This window comes from Scyliorhinus canicula, chromosome 1 (assembly GCF_902713615.1).
Source record: "Scyliorhinus canicula chromosome 1, sScyCan1.1, whole genome shotgun sequence".
NCBI classification, from domain to species: domain Eukaryota; kingdom Metazoa; phylum Chordata; class Chondrichthyes; order Carcharhiniformes; family Scyliorhinidae; genus Scyliorhinus; species Scyliorhinus canicula.
Window position 1 is genome coordinate 133,024,467 of NC_052146.1, and position 19,164 is coordinate 133,043,630.

Below are 19,164 nucleotides of genomic sequence, written 5' to 3' on the forward strand. Positions count from 1 at the left end.
ATTGCTTTCATACACAATAATTTTATTGTTTAAATTGCAGGTCACCATGGCAGATTGGGCTGCAGCAGACAGGGCATGTAAAGATCCTAATCCCATCATTGATGGAAGAAAGACTAATGTGAACCTTGCCTTTCTTGGGGCCAAACCCCGTATGGTACATTCAGGTATGTTTGAATCCTTGGGTGTGACTGTTTCCTTTACCCCCCCCCAACCAACCACTGGTGCACTATGACTTGATCCAAGACTGGAGTTTAAGATTAGGGTGTGGCCAACCTTAAAGCTGTAAAGACAGAAAATATTGCATTCAGATGACAACCAGTTTTTAATACAACACATGTGATCATATGTGAATGACGCATCTTCCCCTGCAGAAAATATACTATATTAATGCAAGTTGTTGATCTCCCATGCAGTTGCTTATTGTTGGTCTCGAGCATGGATGTCATGTTCAGTCATAACCTGGTTTAATTTATTCTGCGAGCAAGTAGATGGCGCAAGTCCTGACAATCTGAGTTTAATTCCCATTTGGTTAAGATCTTTGAAGATATCTCGCTACTCTGATTCAGGTAGCACCTTTTGTTTTAAAGGTTGGCAGTGTTTTGTTCGCACCTCAGTTTGTTTTAAAATTCAAATCTAGATGGATGTAAGGAGATGCCAGTTTATCACGTTGTCAAAGTTTGCTAAAACAGTTCATGTAAAGACAAAAGTTCAGAAGGGCTGGGGTACCTATTAAAGCAATAATGGATTAAAACCCGATCTTGGAAATAACTGGAAATGTCTGACGTTAATGGTAAGATACATGTAGGTATTTAAAAAAAATTTGTTTCTCAAAATGAAATGGGCAAACCTGCTTGCAGATCTCCCAAATAGTGCTCTACTGAACCACACATGGTTGTTGAGGATACCAAGTGTAAGTTAGCTGAAGCAAGTATAACCAGTAGTAAAAGTACAGTGGAACACCAATGCTCCCTGCAATTTGTTTTTCTTCACTGTGGCTGGCCCATTTCTCAGACTGCACATTTCCTTTAAAGATTGCCATGCATGTACACATCTTGGAGACCACCAGTTGTGTGCAGCCTGTTAATCCCCTGTGTGACAAGCAATTGCTGTGCACCAGCACATCTCGGTGGGCACATTAGTAAATGCCATGCTTTCGTTGTTTGATTTTATTGCACAAGAGTCCAAATAACATTTGCAACAAATTCTGAACCATTATGTTACAGAACAACAGTGAAAATCGACACACGCCCATCATACACAAATTGGGTAACTGCTTCATGTGAATGCAAGTTTCCAATGTAGATATTGAAGCTGCTGTTAGTGTGTCACTGCTCTTAAGTTTTAAATTTAAAGTGCCCAATTCTTTTTTTCCCCCCAATTTTAAGGGGCAACTTAGTGTGGCCAATCCACCTATCCTGCACATCTTTTCAGGATGTGGGGGGTGAGACCCACACAGACACGGGGAGAATGTGCAAATTCCACACACTGACCTGGGGCCAGGATCGAACCTAGGTCCTCAGTGCCATGAGGCAGCAGAGCTAATCACTGTGCCACCGTGCCATCTCTCTCTCTGCTCAAAGTTGTGGGAAAACTGTACCTTCAGGCTCCCCATTTAAATATGTTGAATAGTGAAGTTCCTGTACTTGCATGGTAGAAACAGACTGAGAAATTTGGGGCTTGTCCATTTTAGTCTAGCTACCTTTTTTAATGGAGTGATGAGTCTTCATTACTGCCAAATAACTCCACTGGCACAAATTTCAGTCTGTTTCCACCATGCAAGTACAGGGAGTTCGCCCTGTTCAATACATTTAAATGGAGAGCCAGAAAACAAGATGCCATCCGCTATCATACCGTGTGGCATCCTGATAGGAGAAAATATCTGGCAGTCGCACCAAATGCACAAGGGATTATTGAAAGAGCATAGATCATTGCTCGTTGTAACTTTGGAAATGTTGCTGCTGGCTGTATCCATTTTCTTCACAAAAGGGGAAATAATTGTAATGGAAAGTAGTTTGGGGAAAAATTAACTTTGCAATCCATATACGTAGAATCTTCTTGAATATTCAGATCCTTGTTGCTTTGAATATTCTCATTTCTACTTTAGATTTAATTTAGTCATGTTGTTGAATGCTAGAACATTTATCCCATTTATCTTATGACTCATACTGATGGTCAATTCCATGAGGTTAGCAGTAATTCAGTATCTCAACCAGTAGCTGAACTCTGTTCTGTTATAGCTAATGTTCAATAAGAGAGCGCTGGATATACATGCATTTAATATGTTTATGGCTGCCAAAATCTCACTCAGCTGAGATATTTATGTTTATACTTTGGGTTTCTTGTGCCTAAACTCTCAATCTCCGTGCAAGATAATGGGCAGGATTCACCATCCGTTCATGATAGCGGATTCTCCCGTCCTGCTGCAGTGAATGTAAGATTTGATTTGAGCGCAAATTCTCCCGCCCTCGCTAACAGCGGTAGTAGAGCAGACTCTCAACGGAGAAGCCCAGCCATCAAATGTCCTTATCACTTTTATTTGGATCTAAACCTACTCTTAACACTGATTTTTTTTTCTCTCTCTCTTTTCTCCCCCCCCCCCTGGGCTTAAATGGCAGGGGGTCTAGGCCTGCAACAAGTTCATTCAACTCTGATGCAGAGACCATATGGGTAAGTTAACATGTTTCCTTCTGAGAGATATTTCAAATTTATGATCCTGACACTGTGTGTCGATACCTAAGAGAAATTAATCTTTCTTCATTCCTTGCCTTTGTTACATGTTTCTTTGGCTGTTGAGAAAATGTTTGGTTGGGTTTCACCCATGAATATTTGAGGTGCATTATTCTGCGCACATTCTCCACCCTTGACTCCAATGTAAGGATTGACTTCAGTCTCGTAGATCACTTTGTCATTTCCTTTCTGTAGACTATTTAAAGTTCAAAGGATTACTTGGCTGATGTCAAGTCCCTACTCTATCAATTAATCCAGAACAAGTACAGTAGTTCAGCGGGGTTCCCCTGCTCATACTGTCTCCTCCTTCTTGGATCTCCTTCCAGCATTTTGACTATGTTCAGGAGAAAACTTAATCTGCTCACGTACCACGTATAATCCAATTTGTAAACCAGTTGTTGGGAAGTCCTGCAAACAGTGTTTGAAATTACTTTTCCTGGCCCCCTTTGTTTTGCGAGGGAGAGTCTGACCTGGTACTCAGCAGGTGCGCTTATGTCCGACCATTCTGCTACATGTGGTAGCTTAAAGTCCTAAAGTTCCGTACTGGTTATTTCAAGGGATAAATATCCTTAATATAAAACTCCTTCGGAAACTAAAAGTTCTTTAACCTTTTGGAAGATTATTCATTAGTCTAGTTTGGATAATACTGATGAGGCTGGTACAACTTGTGCATCCAGGGAGCTGCTTAAAAATTAAGTCTGCTGTTCCAAACGGTTTTGGCACAGATTGCACCTCATTCCCAGCATTGTTTAAAATTTAGAGTACCCAATAATTTTGTCCAATTAAGGGGCAATCTAGCTTAGCCAATCCACCTAACCGGCACATCTTTGGGTTGTGTGGGAAGAGACCCACGCAGACACAGGGAGAACCACACACACACACTGGGAGAACCACACAGACAGTGGCCTGGGGCTAGCCACTGTGCCACCGTGCTGCCCATCATTAATTAACCTTCAGATCTGTTACTGTGTGGAGATGAATTTCAAGTTTGGAGAGCTGCCAATAAGCTTTGGAGGAAATAATATAACATTTTGTTGCTGTTAGTTGATACAGATGGATAAGATGAAGCAGGTGCTGTTCAACTGTTGGTGGGTGGGTAAATCTTGGTTTTGAAGTTTTTTTTTTCAGGTTTTTGAACATGTGTGTCAAGAGGTGGTGTTGTCTCACAATCTGTTACCTTTGATTCTTGGGATTGGTGCCCATGTTAGAAGTAAAACAAACCATTGCTCTTTATTGCTGTTTTCATTGACATGGACTGCAAGTATTTATAGTAATGTCATTTGCTGCCTGTTATACTGGTCTGTTTATTATTTGGCACCGTGCCTTAAAGTGTGGCAGTTGGTTAATGTGTTTTGATGGTGTTGATTGAAGGATAAATATTGGCCAGGATACTGAGAACTCCCGTTCTTAAAATAGTGCCATGGAATCTCTTGTGCCCACATCAACAGGCAGATAGGTTCTCAATTTATTTACTGATTTGAAAGGCGGTGCCTGCCACCAAAGCAGCGCACAATCCATGCTGAACAGTGTAGACTGTGTACTCAAATCCTGGAGTGGGGTTTGAGGCCTTTGCCTCGGATTCCAGTAAGAGTACTTACTGCCACTGAACCTAGCTGACCACATATGTGGTGCTGTGACAGCGTTGCATCATCACCCAATAATTTTGTAAAAAGTGCCTGAAGAATCTTGGGCAATTTGGGATAGCTAACAAATGTTGGCTTCATCGATGATGCTCACATCCCATGAAAGGGGAAAAATAGGAACAGTATCTCGGCTTTATTGTAGTGTACTTGTGTAACTTCACTTTAGGAAATAATAGAAATAGCTTCTGGATTTTCCATGATGCACATAAATTCAATGTTTTCTCTTGACTGCACAGCCAAGTAGTTAGCTGAAAGCTGCTTCACATGCCATGCACCAGTCAGCCTTATGAGTGTATAGCTGTGCAAAAGAGTAAGTGTATGCGTGAATGAATCGACCAAGCACCAAAAATTAAGTATGTAGAATACTATCAGTACTTGCAAGATTAACCTAAACTTTTTTTTTTGTCTTTTTTTTTCCTCTTTCCCCTCCCCACCTAGTGTTGCACCATACCTGATTCCACAGACTATCCTTCAACCTGGCCTGGTTCTGCCTTCCACCTCATACCTGGATTCCAGTGTTGCATTGTATACACAATACCCCACCTATGAACATCTCTACCCAGCCTCCCCTCAGTACCCTAACCTTGGATACGCCTACACAATGCAGCTTCCATTACAGACTGGAATTCCAAATCTAAGCCAAGGACAACATGAGCCAACAGCATTGCACACAACTGGACTTCAGAGACGATAGCATTGGATCGGCTTTTGTTAACACTGGCTGAAATCTTGAATGCTGACTCCCAAGAAAATTCTAATATGGCTGGGTTCACCTGTACCATTTGAAGCTAATATTGTATTCTCAATACAAATCTTACTTTTAAAAAATTTTCTTAAAGAAAAAAATTCATCCAAAATGAGAGGAAAATGCAGATCTAGTGTTATATTTCTTGGATCATTTTCCTCCTTTCCCATCCTTCCTTCCAGGATTCCTGGAAGTTAAAACACTAAGTATTTCTGTTCTTGAGGTTTATTTCCCAACTCGGAAGGTAAAAGTCGGTATGCAAGTATTTTTTATTTGGAAATGTGAAATTATTATCTAACAGATTAATTTGAATAAAGGCAGGGGTGGGGTGGGGGAGAAGAGAGAATGGGGGAGATTGAGGTTAACCACCCATTTCTCCATCAGTGTCTGCCTTGGCCAACTCAACATTTCTCAACTTGGAGTATCAGTCAACTGACGAAATGCAATTTCTAATCTGGCTATAAATGCTTACATACAGAATCTGGACTTCTATACAAAGGGATTGTTTGTTACATTGCAATTCTATGCTCAGCTCAGGATTTTTATATAATTGTACCTTATACTTTGAACATATTGTGGAAGTAGTATATTTGGGGATTATTTGCTTGAATCAGCTATGCATCTATCCACTTGTACCTGGGGAAACAATGCTGAAGTAATTTATGAAATTATGTAATCAGTCAATAGTGTTGATTGTGAGGACTTAGTACCTGCAAATCCTTCACCATAAATTGCTGAAATTAATCTATTTGAATGCTGAAATGTTACCTTTTTGGCTTAATCAGTAAATTAAATGAGTATTTATAAACATGAGAAAATTGAACTGTTATTTTCATATTTAATACAAAGGATGCACAAAATGTATGTAGTGCATTTCCTTTCAACCAACTTTGCAGCTGTTAATTGTTAAGTGCATGCAGTTCGAAGAAATGTTGTGTCCAGGTTCCAATGTGAGGAAAACTGATTGCCATGATGCAAACGTCTTTGTCAATATTTTGTGATGGAACATTAATATGGTTTGTACCCACAAGTTTCTGAGCCAGTTGTTTGGAAGAAGTGATGCCTACAAACAGTTGAGAAATCCAATGCATTGTCCTTGTATTATCTCTGCCATTGTGGTGTTTGGAGATAAGATCTGCTCACTTAACAACTGTACCAAGCAATACAATTGCCAAAGGCAAAACAAGTTTTCGTATATCTCTTGGTAAATATATGTTTAATTGAATAGTAGAAGGACCCAAAATTGAATTAGCTGATTTAGTCCTTGCACAACTGAATGCTTGTCAGTGCTACTCGCTTGGGTGGAGGGGCTGAGACACTACCAGTACTTTGAAACTGAGAATGTCCAGTCCCTGTTTTGATCTTGTGACTTATGGTGCGCTCCCTTCAGATTACACTACAAAACTCATCAGGGGTGGCATGGCGGTGCAGTGGTTACTGCTGCCAACAGTGCTGAGGATCCTGGGTCACTGTCCATGTGGAGTTTGCACATTTTCTATCTGCGTGGGTTTCACCCCCACAACTCCTAGATGTGCAGGTTAGTTAGATTGGCCACACTAAATTGCCCCTTGATTGGAAAAAAAATAATTGGGTACTCTAAATTTACTTGAAAAATGCAACTCATCTGGTGGAGTTTTTAATTTACAAGAAAGATCTCCTTGAATTGGCACCCACAAAGAGAATCTGGCATCCACTCCTCCTGTATGCAGTAGCATCTCTTGCACGATACTCAATTTGCCTGTTGTACTCTGCCCCAGATACTTGGGATTGCAGAGAGTGATAATTTAGATCAATAAGTATGGGTGGATTTGGGAAGGAATAAAAATGTTGGGCAGGAAGAGGTGAATGAATTAGAGGAATTTAGGTTACACATCTTTAGCCTCACAATCTAGTCCACTGTTTCAACATGTTAGTCATGCCTACCTTGGCATCCTTTTTTTAAAATTTATTTATTTTTAAATTTAGTGTACCCAATTATTTTTTCTAATTAAGGGGCAATTTAAAGTGGCCAATCCAACTAGCCTGCACATCTTTTGGGTTGTGGGGGCGAAACCCACGCAAACAGTACTTTGGCATCCTTCCCATACCTTCCTTTTGGGAGAGGAGGAAAAAAAGATGTATATGTTTATTTAAAAGACACTGTGCCCACAATTCTGGGATATATTATGAAATAAGACCTTCACAATCCGATTGATATAGCTTGTTATTTGAATTATTTGTCCTATTTTTCAAAATTATTTGTCCTATTTTTCAACACCCTATGAAGTGTATGTGATTTTAAAAAATTTTACTTTTTATTTTATTTTTCTCCATAGTGTTGACTCGAGGTGGCAAGAAGTGCTTTCCTGGTTGTCTTTGTATAATAAAGACTACTTCTATAACCCCAGGAGCACCTATTAATATACTTCATTTCTAGAGCTGGTTGTTTACTCTCTGCTTGGAGCATTCAAAACCAGTCATTGTCAAAAGACTAAAGGATAGGTGCTGAAGATGTGTCCTCCCCTCTGTTCATCACTTGGCCCGAGGTCATCTTTCACTTTGCCTTGGGCTAGGTACCATTTTTTGAAAATTTTATTGAGGCATTTGTATATTAACGTAACAAACAATCCCTTTATATAGAGCAAGCCAACCAGATCACCACTTCTGGTCTTGGGACCACCTTTGCCTTCAGGACCTCTGATTGTTGGCAAATCCCTGCCAGAATCTCCCAAGCTTCAGACATGCCCAGAACTTGTGGGCCCACCTGCACACCGATCTTCCACCCCTTCAAAAAAATCTGCTCATCTTGGCCACAGTCATATGTGCCCTGTAGACCACCTTAAACTGAATAAGGCTAAGCCTAACACACAACGAGAATGCATTCATCCTCCTCCCACTTGTGCTTCACTACTCCAATTGGAGCTCCCTCCCAATCCCTCCCCTACCCCTATTCTTGACACCACCTTGTCCTGTCACGCCTGGGGTGGCAGGTGAGGAAAGGATGGTACCTGCTTCCAGTCAAACTACCTCACCTGCCATTACCAGAACCCATTCCCAGCAGGCAACTCCAATTCTTCCTCCAAGCTCGGAAAGCCCTCAACGCATAGATCCTCAGACCACTCAATCCGCACCCTTTGCCACCCCAGTCGTCTTCACCAATTGGACCCATCCAGCCAATGACAGTAACAGTACATCCCACCTCCTAAAATCCTCCATCTATTCCACCAACCAAGCCAAATTCAGCTTATGCAGCTGCTCCCACCCCTGCGCCACCTGAATACCCAGATACTGAAAGTTTCCCCCACCACTCTAAAACGACAACTCCCCCGGCCTCTCACACTTGTCTAGATAAGAGGGGATACTTATATAGATAAGAGGATACACAAGGTGCCACAATAGCACCATTCTCCTTGGCTACTACCTTTGTTTTACGTCAGCACCTTTGTTTTACGTCAGCCCCAACTGCTTGGGACTGTTTGATTTTCCAAAGAGAAGAGAAAGTCTTCTGCCAGATGTACCTTTAAGCAAGAAAGTTGAAGCTTGCAAGAGGGGAATATTTGTCAAGGGAATTAAAAGAACATTAATACATACATGTTTCTAATATGTGAGTTTAAATGTTGAGCTTGGCAGGAACTGACATGTAAACATTTGCCCTGTTCACAAAGTGAGAGCTGGGGCTCAAACCAGTTTGGCTGACTGAAGATCACGGTGTTTGCAAATATATATCAATTATACTTTTCCATGATCTGCCTTTTAGGATGATGGCCTTCATTCTTTAAATCTGTTTCATGGGTTTGTTTAGGTTCAGTGTATAACTGCGCCATATGGTGTGATACTGAGCAAAATGTTTTCTTGGACATAATCCCTGACTGTTGTTGTCTATTAAATGGGCAGAAATGAGTAACATCGCCCTTGGTGTCCCAGCTTCAGGGGACAAACCTCTGACTGTTATGTCCGGAGTGCTGCTGTTTGCCGGGGAAAAGGAATTTAAAAAATATATATTTTATCGAGGCATTTATTTATTTGCACATCTAACACAACAACAAAACCAAACAAGCCAACATGGCTGCAAATAACCAAATCAACTAAATAACTAACACCCCATCATCCCGCTCCCTACCTCCTCATTCTCCAGCTCCCCTACCTCCTCATGTCCCAGCTCTCTCTCTCTCTCTCTCTCTCTCTCTCTCTCTCTCTCTCTCTCTCTCTCTCTCTCTCTCTTTCTTTCTCCCCCCCCCCCCCCCCCCCCCCCTTACATCTTAACTGTTCTCAAAGAAGTCGATAAATGGCTGCCATCTTTGGCAAATTCCCTCCACAGAATGCCTCCACAGACCCCCTCAATGTGAACTTTATCTTTCTTTTACAGCCTAAGAAACTCTGCCAAGTCACACTCTCATCCTCTGTTTCTCTCCCCCCCCCCCCCATTCTAACAAAATCGGTCTCCAGGCTACCAGGGAGGCGAGGCCAAGGCATCAGCTTCTCTCGCCCCCTGGACTCCTGGGTCTTCTGACACTCCAATGGTCGACACGTCTGGACTCTGGTTCACCTTCACGTTCTAAACCTCCGACATAACGTCTGCAAACTCTTGCCAGAATCCCCCAAGCTTCGGACAAGCCCAAAACATATGGAAATGATTCGTGGGCCCACCTGCTTAACACCCACACCCATCTTCCACCTCCTCAAAAAACTTGCTCATCCTGGCAAACGTCATGTGCACCCTGTGGACCACCTTAAACTGAATAAGCTGAGCCTAGTGCATGACGAGGATGCATTCACCCTCCTCACAGCCTCCTCCCACACCCCCAGCCTCCACCTCTCCCTCCCACTTACGCTTCACGACCCCTATTGCGGCTCCTTCCCAGTCCTTCAATTCCTTGTAAATTTCTGACACTTTACCCTCCCAGAGAAAAAGAATTTAAGGAGCATCTTTCATGGTCTCAGGATGTCCCAAAGCACTTTAAAACCAATGTTGGTAACACAGCAGCTTGCATATGCACAGCAAGACTCTCGAACAGTAATGTGAAGATAACCAGATAATCTGAGTTGATGAAATTGATCAAGGGGTAAACACATGACATCAGAATTAAAGCTTTGCTGTTCGTTAATACCATGGGAGCAGGATATTTTCCATCCACCAACGTGTGCAACGTGGTTTAACATCTCATCTGAAAGATAGCACCTCTGACTATGCTGTATTCCCTCAGTACTGTACTGAAGTGTCAGTCTGGATTACTTGTTCATGTCTCTGGAATAGAACTCGAACCCATAGCCTTCTGTATCAGAGGCAAGAGGTCTACCAATTGGGCCAGAGCTAACATTCTGAAATTTTAAACCAGGTAGTTTGATTCAGATAAATCACTTTTGGTTAGCTGAAATGGGCACAATGTAGTACCCATTTTTTTTTCCTATTAAGGGACAATTTTGTGTGGTCAATTGACCTACCCTGCACATCTTTTTGGGTTGTGGGGAGTGAGACCCACGAAGGCCCGGGGAGAATGACAGTGACCCTGGGCCAGGATTGAACCCGGGTCCTGTGAGACAGCAGTGCTAACCACTGCACAACCGTGCAGCCCCTTAGGGCGCAACGTCTTTCTGTCTGCAAAGAACAGCCCTGTTCTTATTAATTGTTAATTATGTAGCTTCCAGCAGATGCACTGCAAGCCCGACTGATTATCTTAAATTGGTTGTCAATGTAATTTTTAGCACAGAGGATTATTTAACAAATGTTTTTTTATAAACATTTTATTGAGGTATTTTTTGGTATTATAATAACACAATAAACAATGTACATGAAACTATAAACATAGTGCAAAAGCCGTCTCCCTCCCTTACAGGTCCCACCTTTATTAACCCGCTACTCTAAGCTAAACTAAACACCCCCCCCCCCCCCCCCCCCCCCCCCGCTGATGATTAATTTTCCTTGCCACCTCCGGGTGAACCCTAACAGTGACCCTCTCAAGGCGAACTTGATTTTCTCCAAACGGAGACAGCCAGCCACGTCCGATAGCCAGGTCTCCGACTTCGGGGGCTTTGAGTCCCTCCAAGCTAATAGTATCCGTCTCTGAGTTACCAGGGAAGCAGAGGCCAGAACATTGCCTCTTTCTCCTGGATTCCCAGGTCTTACGACACCCTGAAAAATCACCACCTCTGGACTCGATGCCACCCTTGTTTTTAACACCGTAGACATGACGTCTGCAAACCCCTGCCAAAATCCCGAGGATCGGACATGCCCAGAACATGTGGACATGGTTCGCTGGTCCTCCCGCACATTTTGCACACCTGTCTTCCACCCCAAAGAATCTGCTCGGCCGGGCCACTGTCATGTGAGCCCAGTGCACAACCTTAAATTGTATCAGGCTGAGCCTGGCACATGTTGTGGACGTGTTGACTCTACTCAACGCGTCTGCCCATAGACCATCTTCTATCTCTCCTCCCAGCTCCGCCTCCCACTTGTGCTTCAGCTCCTCGGTCTGCGTCTCCTCTGACCCCATAAGTTCCTTGTAAATTACCGAGATGCTCCCTTCTCCTACTCACCCTCTGGAAACTACTCTGTCCTGAATCCCACTTAGCGGTAGGAGCAGGAAGGTTGACACCTGTTTACATAGGAAGTCCCACACCTGCAGATACCTGAATTTGTTTCCCCTTGCCAACCCAAACTTCTCCTCCAGCACCCTCATACTCGGAAAGCTCCCCTCTATAAACATATCCCCCATCCTCTCAATCCCTGCTCTCCGTCATATCTGGAACCCCCCATCCCATGTGTTGCCCTATTATGTATTCTCATGTATTTTCTTGAATTCTGTTTAATTCCCTTTTCTTCCCATGTACTGAATGATCTGTTGAGCTGCTTGCAGAAAAATACTTTTCACTGTACCTCGGTACACGTGACAATAAACAAATCCAATCCAATCCAATCCATGCTTCCTGGGGCAAACCGGTGATTATTACAGTTTGGGGACCAGACCAAATTCCCCGAGAATCCTCATGATTTCTTCCATCCCCTCTAATGGGTCCGATACGTACAGAAGCAGGTCATCTGCATAGAGCAAGACTCTGTGCTCCACACACCCCCCTCAGACCATCCCCTTGAGGCTCTCAGAGCAATTGCCAACAGCTCTATAGCCAGCGCGAACAATAGTGGGGAGAGGGGGCATCCCTGTCTCGTCCCCCAGTGCAGTCTAAAATAGTCCGATGCCCGTAAACTTGCCACAGAAGCCTGATACAGCAACCTGACCCATTCAATAAAGCCTCACCCAAATCCGAACCATCCCAGTACCTCCCACAGATAATCCCATTCTACACAAGCAAAAGCCTTTTCTGCATCCATTGCGATCACTACCTCCACCTCCCTACCTTCCGGGGGCATCATGATCATATTTAACAACCTTCTTACATTGGCCACCAACTGCCTACCCTTAACAAACCCCGTCTGGTCCTCCCCAATAACGTCCGGAACACAATCCTCCATTCTGGAGTATTTAACAAATGTTGTCCAACTATGGAATCACATCTAATGTTGGCCACTTAGGTTTTACAAGCATAGAATTAGAAAATTTACAGTGCAGAAGGAGGCTATTCGGCCCATCGAGCCTGCACTGGCTCTTGGAAAGAGCACCCTACTTAAGCCCAAGCCACCACCCTCTTCCTGTAACCTCACCTAATCTTTTTGGACACTAAGTGCGATTTATCATTGCCAAGCCACCTAACCTGCTCATCTTTGGGCTGTGGGGGGAAACCAGAGCACCTGGAGGAAACCCACGCAGACACGGGTAGAACGTGCAGAATCCGCACAGACAGTGGCCCAAGCCAGGAATCGAACCTGGGACCCTGGAGCTGTGAAGCAACTGTGCTAACCATTGTGCTACCCAGCATAGGCTGGTTGGGTATGGTCTGTACTTGGTGAACAGCAGAAGGGCCATACTGTTAAGTTTGTACGACCAAATGACTACTTGAAACTGTATCATTAGTCCTTTTGCTTAGTGTTGTAATACAGTCTCGGGTGCGCCGCAGTGGTTAGCACTGCTGCCTCACAGCGCCGAGGACCTGGGTTCGATCTCAGACCCAGGTCACTGTCCGAGTGGAGTTTGTACATTCTCCCCGTGTCTGCATGGCTCTCACTCCCACAAGCTAAAGATGTGCAGGGTAGGTAGACTCGCCATGTTAAATTGCCTCTTAATTGGGGGAAAAAATTAATTGGTACTCCCTAAATTTATTTTTAAAAAGGGTAGTAATACAATCTTTCCCAGCACTTGTGATAGAAACAGAAGAAACTGATGCAAAGTGCAATATTTAACACCCTTTGTACTGTCAGTTTTTAAATTCTCTTCATAAATATATATGTGTTATTTGCAGCCTGTAGTTACAAACAAAGCGTCAAAAGGCCAAATTAAGTTGTTCCCTGGAAATGAGAAATGGCAATCTTGAACATATTGCATGCTATCCAACTCTTTATATTTTACATTTAGATTATTTGACAAGGGGAAATAAATGCAAATTAAATTTCTTGGTCTGCTAATGTCCAGTCAGATTGAGAAAAAGGGACAAGTAAACTAGTTGTAACAGCAGTGAACTGTAATTTAAAAAAATACCGGCAAAGTAAGTGTTTTGCCACTGGCACACATCACTGAAATGAAACAGCAGATTAACCTTTTTGAGTACCGAATATATTTTGAAAACTTGGCACATTTGTTAAAAGTCATTTTATTTTTACCTACTTCAAAATCCATCCACTTAGTTAAAATTGGGCCCACATTCATTAATTGCCATGCTTCAGGTCAGCAATAGAGGTAAGGGCTCAGGAGGAAAGAAATTTGGACCTGATGATTAAACTATGTTTAAAGAACAAAGACAACCATATTCAGGTAAATAAACTAACTTTGTCCCAAAGTGAAGAAAACTAATAGATATTTACAGCTGGGAGATCTGATGGTTGTAGTACTGGAAAAGGTTTCAGAGCTAGGAAGGACAAGGCCATGGAAGGGATTTTAAAATAAAGATGTGCCGCATCAGGCTCAAACTCACTTGGAGATCAGGGCACCCATTCAAAATTACATCCTAATCTCAGAGGAGCTGTTCCTACCAGCACGTTCAGTTCCCCATTGCTGAAAAAAAAGTTACATGTGGGCTAGACCGGGGAGAAACTCCCCAAGGCCCCAAAAAACGACCTTATGGGTGAATACTAGTCTGGATCTCATCCAAAAAGCCAGTGGGAAACACCCTGCCAAACTTGCCCAAAATTACTCTTCGAAATATTTTTGGTTGAATCACACCCAAACTTTCTGCACACCCAGGATTGGATTTTGAAAATGGAGAAGGACAAATCAGAGATAGTGGACATATTGAGAGAGATGGCAGTGAAGTAGAGCCTGTTTTCAAAATAGTAGTTTGAAAGATACGTTAACAGCATTCAAAAGGCATCTTGACAAATACATGGATACGATGGGTATAGGATACGGAACAAGAAAATGCTGAGGATTTTGGCCAAGGTTGGTATCATCACCGGTACAAGCTTGGAGGGCTGAAGGGCCTATTCTTGTGCTGTATTGTTCTTTGTAAACTAGTAACATTGAGTGTCTCATTATCAGTGCTTTGATCTTTTCATCGTGCATGTTTTTCTATGATCAAGATTGCTCATTTCGAGTATCTCTACGGTTGTGATTATCTTTACATTTCCCTTTGGTTGCCAACCGTAAAAAATTCAAAACATTGTTTCGTAAGAATTTTGTCTAAATCTGCCTTTAACAGCGATTTTGTGCATAATCATGACCGTGAAACTAATTAGGCGATACACTGATGCAATCAGAATCATTCGGTGTAAATGTATGTTTCTGTTTACATTCAATGTTCAAACAATGAAACTTACGCTCTCCTTAAGATTGCTGGTTTCCTAAACCTGATTAGGTTTCCTTAAAAAAAAGTTGGTATATCACCAGCAGTTATTCTTTAGAGAAAACGAGTCTTTAGTCCTCCCACAATATACTTCTAGTATGTTCTTACTTGGAAAAGAAGCCAATTTGGGAGCGCTTCATGAAAGTTGTACCTCGGCAAATACAAAGCGTGAATAATCAACAATTAGCCAAACAGTATTTGGCAGAAAGAAAGATCGCCATTTCTGCAGTTGCATGTACCTCTTTGCTGGGTGTGAGAAATATCTAAAGAGGAATGGGCTGAGAGTTGAAGGCAAAATAAACTTGTAAGGAAGACACGGGGGGGGGGTAAATATCCATGTTAACCGACCAGCTACACAAATTTCCGATGTTGCTAAATTGGGGGACAGGATACTAAATGAGGAAGAAAGTAAATATTACCACTTCCTCGAATGATCTTTCCTCTCAGTTCAGCCTTTAAACCCGCTCTGGCCGAAAGGCCGTTTTTTTTCCCTAATAAGGCGATAACGGATGCGGGGCCTCTGGGCGGCGCGGGGTGTTGTGGGATATCAGTGGTACTTCCGGCGACGGTGTTGGAGGAGTAGGAGCGGCTCGCGCTCAGGTGAGTAGTGGACGTGAGCAGCTTTCGGGCTGGGCGTTGTGTGTGTTTTTTAAAATACCAAATTCAGATCCTTTAATCGGAGCGGTGGCACTCGGTGCGCAATTTGCCGCTGTTTCCGACCCGTTGTGTTGCGGCGGTGGTTTTTAAGAGTGTGTGTTTGTGCCGCTCTCAGGTGAGGGGACGGGGTTGGGGAAGGGCCAGAGGTGGGGAGTTTCTATAGTGACAGGCAGGAGAGTATGGAATGGGGAGAAACAGTTTCTGTACTCGGCGGGTTTGGGGGTGTTTTGCGAAGGAGTCGCTGCTTTACTTGGCTTACTTCCTGTCTGTGGGCAGGGCGAGAAACGTGGAGGGGTTGGGCTGGGTTTTTTTTTTGCGCTAGCCTTTTTTGGGGATTGATGGGGTCGTGCTCCTCCTGCTCATGGACAAAATTATTTTGACCATGTTAGGCATTTGGAGATTTTAAGAGACCCGATTGAACTGTTTGCGCAGCGATTGGTGTTAACCATGCCAGTGCATTTTATAACTTGTCTGGTGTGGTGATGGCAGAAGGGCGGTGTTAACCCTTAATCCTCCACGCGGGAGAACCTGGTAGTAAAATGAAACATTCGTTGACCCTGCAAAGTAAGAGAATTTATCAAAGAATCTCGTGATCGAAAAAGCGGAGTTCCTGAAAACGTTAATGCGCTCGAAAAGTTGACATATGATTTGTAACTTTAAAACATGAATTTGCTCTGATGTCATCTTGTGGTTATTTTTCAGTTTGTGTGGTTATTTGTTTTCCTGGAATGAATCGGAAATATAATTTAAATTGAATCGCTCCATAAGATTGAATTATGTTTAAAACCTGTGCACACAAAATGCAATCTAATATCTGGCATGAGTGTTTGATGTTTAGGATACTGTAATATGGGTTTAAAACTCTACCTTGTGAAATACTAGATTATGCTCCTTTGCTTGTCTGAACTTGCCACAGCTGGAATTTAGAGTCAACACACTTTAGGAAGAATGTTTTATGACACATAAATGAGGCACTTGTAAAATCAAAGATTTAATGTGCATCAATATCACTCTGAACTTTATTTGGTGAAAATTAGGTTAATCCCTTGGTTGCGTGGGTGGTTAGCAGCTGCTGTGGTAGAGGTTTTGTATGTATTTTAGCTTCATTAGATTTTGACACTAGTTACACTGTAGAACAGAGAATATAGGAAAACAAACAAAATGGTGTGTAAGGAAGGCACTGCAATAATCATGGATGACTTCCATATAGATCAGGGGTGGGCAAACTACGGCCCGCGGGCCGCATGCGGCCCGCCAAAGGTATTTCTGCGGCCCACCAAGTCATTAAAAAAAAAAATTTTTTAATTTTTTTTAAGGTTAATGGGGGGGGGGGGGGGGGGGCTGTTGGGTTACTTACTGGTATAGGGTGGATACGTTGACTTGAGTAGGGTGATCATTGCTCGGCACAACGTCGAGGGCCGAAGGGCCTGTTCTGTGCTGTCCTGTTCTATGTTCTATCTGAGGCGCCCAGAATCATAACCGGGTGAAGTAATTATTTTACTTAATATACTATGCGGCCCTTTGTGAATTGTGAATTTCTTAATGTGGCCCTTGCACGGAAAAGTTTGCCCACCCCTGATATAGATTGACAAAAGCGGCCTGGAAAGTGAATTCATAAGAGGATATTTGGGACAATTTAGAACAGTATGTTCTAGAACTAACCAGGGAGTGGGCTATTCTTGACCTGGTAATGAACAATGGGACAGGATTAATAAAGGGTCTTTAGGTAACTGATAATATGATGGGACAGGATTAATAAAGAGTCTTTAGGTAATTGATAACGATAGAATTTTAATGTTCAGTTTGAAGGGCTGAAATGTGGGTCGAAGATTGGTGTTTAAGTGTATAAAGTAGAGCCAGCAAAAGTAACCTTGCAACCCAGTTTAAAAGCAAGGCAATGGAGTTGAGCACCCTGCAGCAAAGATTTATCACGGTAAGGAAGTCTCTTTGCGAAGGATGCATCATCTGTGGCTGAATAAAGAAGCTACCTACTGTACCAAATAAACATAGCAAAATCAACAAAGCTTAGTGGCAGATCAAAAGATTGGTTGAATTTTAAGAATGAGCAAAGAGTGACTTAAAAAAAAGAAGAAAGTTGAATGTGAGAGAAAGCTAGCTAGTAAATGTTTCTACAAGTATTTAAGTAGGAAAAGGGTAACTAAAACTAGTGTTGGTCCTCTAGAGAGAGAGTCTGGGCAATTGATAATGGAAACAAGGAAATTGCGGAGGCGCTGAACAGGTATTTTGTGTCTGTCTTCACTGCAGAAGGCATAGAGAACATCCCAAAGTTACTTGAAAATCAAGAAATGAACAGGAAAATCATAATGGGATCATGCAGTCAGTATGGATTTATTGAAGAGGAACCGTGTTTAACTAGTTTATTGGAGTTTTTGTGGAAGTAACAGATAAGTTGGATCGTGGGGAAATTGCAGGTGTAGTGTACTTGGATTTCTGAAAGGCATTTGATAAGATACCATATCAAAGCTTACTATGCTAGGTAGGCGCACATGGTGTGGGAAGTAACATATATTACCATGAATAAACAACTGGTGAGCTAACAGGCACAGAGGAGCGGTAAATGCATCTTTTTCAGATTGGCAATTAGTGGAGTGCCACACGTAATCTGTACTGGGGCCTCAACAGTTTATGGTGTGCATCAATATTTGGGTGAAGGTACCAAATGCATTATAGCTAAATTTGTCGATAACAAAAAGTAAGTTGTCAAGAGGTGTCTGCAAAAATAGAGACAGGTTAAGTGAAAGGGCAAAAAATTGGTCGATGGAGTATTTGATGGGGAAATATGAACTTGTCCACTTTGGAAGGAAAAGTGAGAAATCAGGATATTATTTAAATAGAGAGAGATTGCAGAAGTTGGAGGTTCAAAAGAATCCGGGTGCCCGATTAGTGAGACAACATCTGGAATACAGCTTTGGTGCAGTCATCTGACCCAACAGTAACTCTGTTCTCTCATCACAGGCACTGTCAGACTTGAGATTTTCCAGCATTTTCTGTTTTTGTTCTGGAATACTGTGTACAATTTTGGTCTCCTTATTTGTGGAGAAAATACATATAATTGCATTAGTGGAACAGTTCAGAGAAGGTTTTGTGTAGAAAGATTCAACCGGTTGGGCCTTTATCAATTATAGTTTAGATTTAGAAGAATGGCAGGTGACTTAGCTGGGTGGATACTGCCGGTGGAGGATGTATCCACTTGTTTGGGAGAATAGAACGATGGAACACAGTTTAAGAATAAGAGGCCTCTCTTTTTAAGACTTGAGCTGCAGATAAATTTGTTCCCTGAGGGTTGTTGGTATGTGGAATTCTCTTCCCAAGAAAGCGGTAGATTAATTCTTGGCAGAGTTGGGCAGATTTTTGATAGACAAGGGAGTTGAGGGTTTTGGGCCAGACAGAAAAATGGAGTTGAAGCTGCAGCCAGATCAGCCACAATCTTATTGAATGGTGTGTCAGGCTTGAAAGGCCAAATGGCCGCCTTCTGCTCCTAAATCCTATGTTCCTGTGACAAAA

General features: G+C 42.5%; 2 protein-coding genes and 1 long non-coding RNA gene across 4 annotated transcripts in view; 2 read left to right on the forward strand and 1 right to left on the reverse strand.

Moving 5' to 3' along the window:
- Positions 1-7,618, forward strand: part of LOC119967586 (RNA-binding protein 38-like) — a 20,704-nt gene extending 13,086 nt beyond the window's left edge. Inside the window, exons 3-5 of one of the 2 annotated variants that reach the window (XM_038800305.1) lie at positions 41-164; positions 2,616-2,667; positions 4,809-7,618. In XM_038800305.1, the coding sequence (XP_038656233.1) occupies positions 41-164; positions 2,616-2,667; positions 4,809-5,064 (432 nt within the window). In that variant the 3' untranslated portion in view covers positions 5,065-7,618. The remainder of the gene's footprint in view (positions 1-40; positions 165-2,615; positions 2,668-4,808) is intronic. The other variant, XM_038800313.1, reaches the window with a different exon arrangement.
- Positions 1-15,529, reverse strand: part of LOC119967595 — a 17,585-nt gene extending 2,056 nt beyond the window's left edge. The window contains exon 1 of the long non-coding RNA XR_005461021.1: positions 15,402-15,529. This is a non-coding gene — a long non-coding RNA (uncharacterized LOC119967595). The remainder of the gene's footprint in view (positions 1-15,401) is intronic.
- The window catches only part of cap1 (CAP, adenylate cyclase-associated protein 1 (yeast)), a 72,018-nt gene continuing 68,354 nt past the window's right edge, over positions 15,501-19,164 (forward strand). Inside the window, exon 1 of the mRNA XM_038800268.1 lies at positions 15,501-15,582. The gene's annotated coding sequence lies outside the window, so the exon portion shown is untranslated. The remainder of the gene's footprint in view (positions 15,583-19,164) is intronic.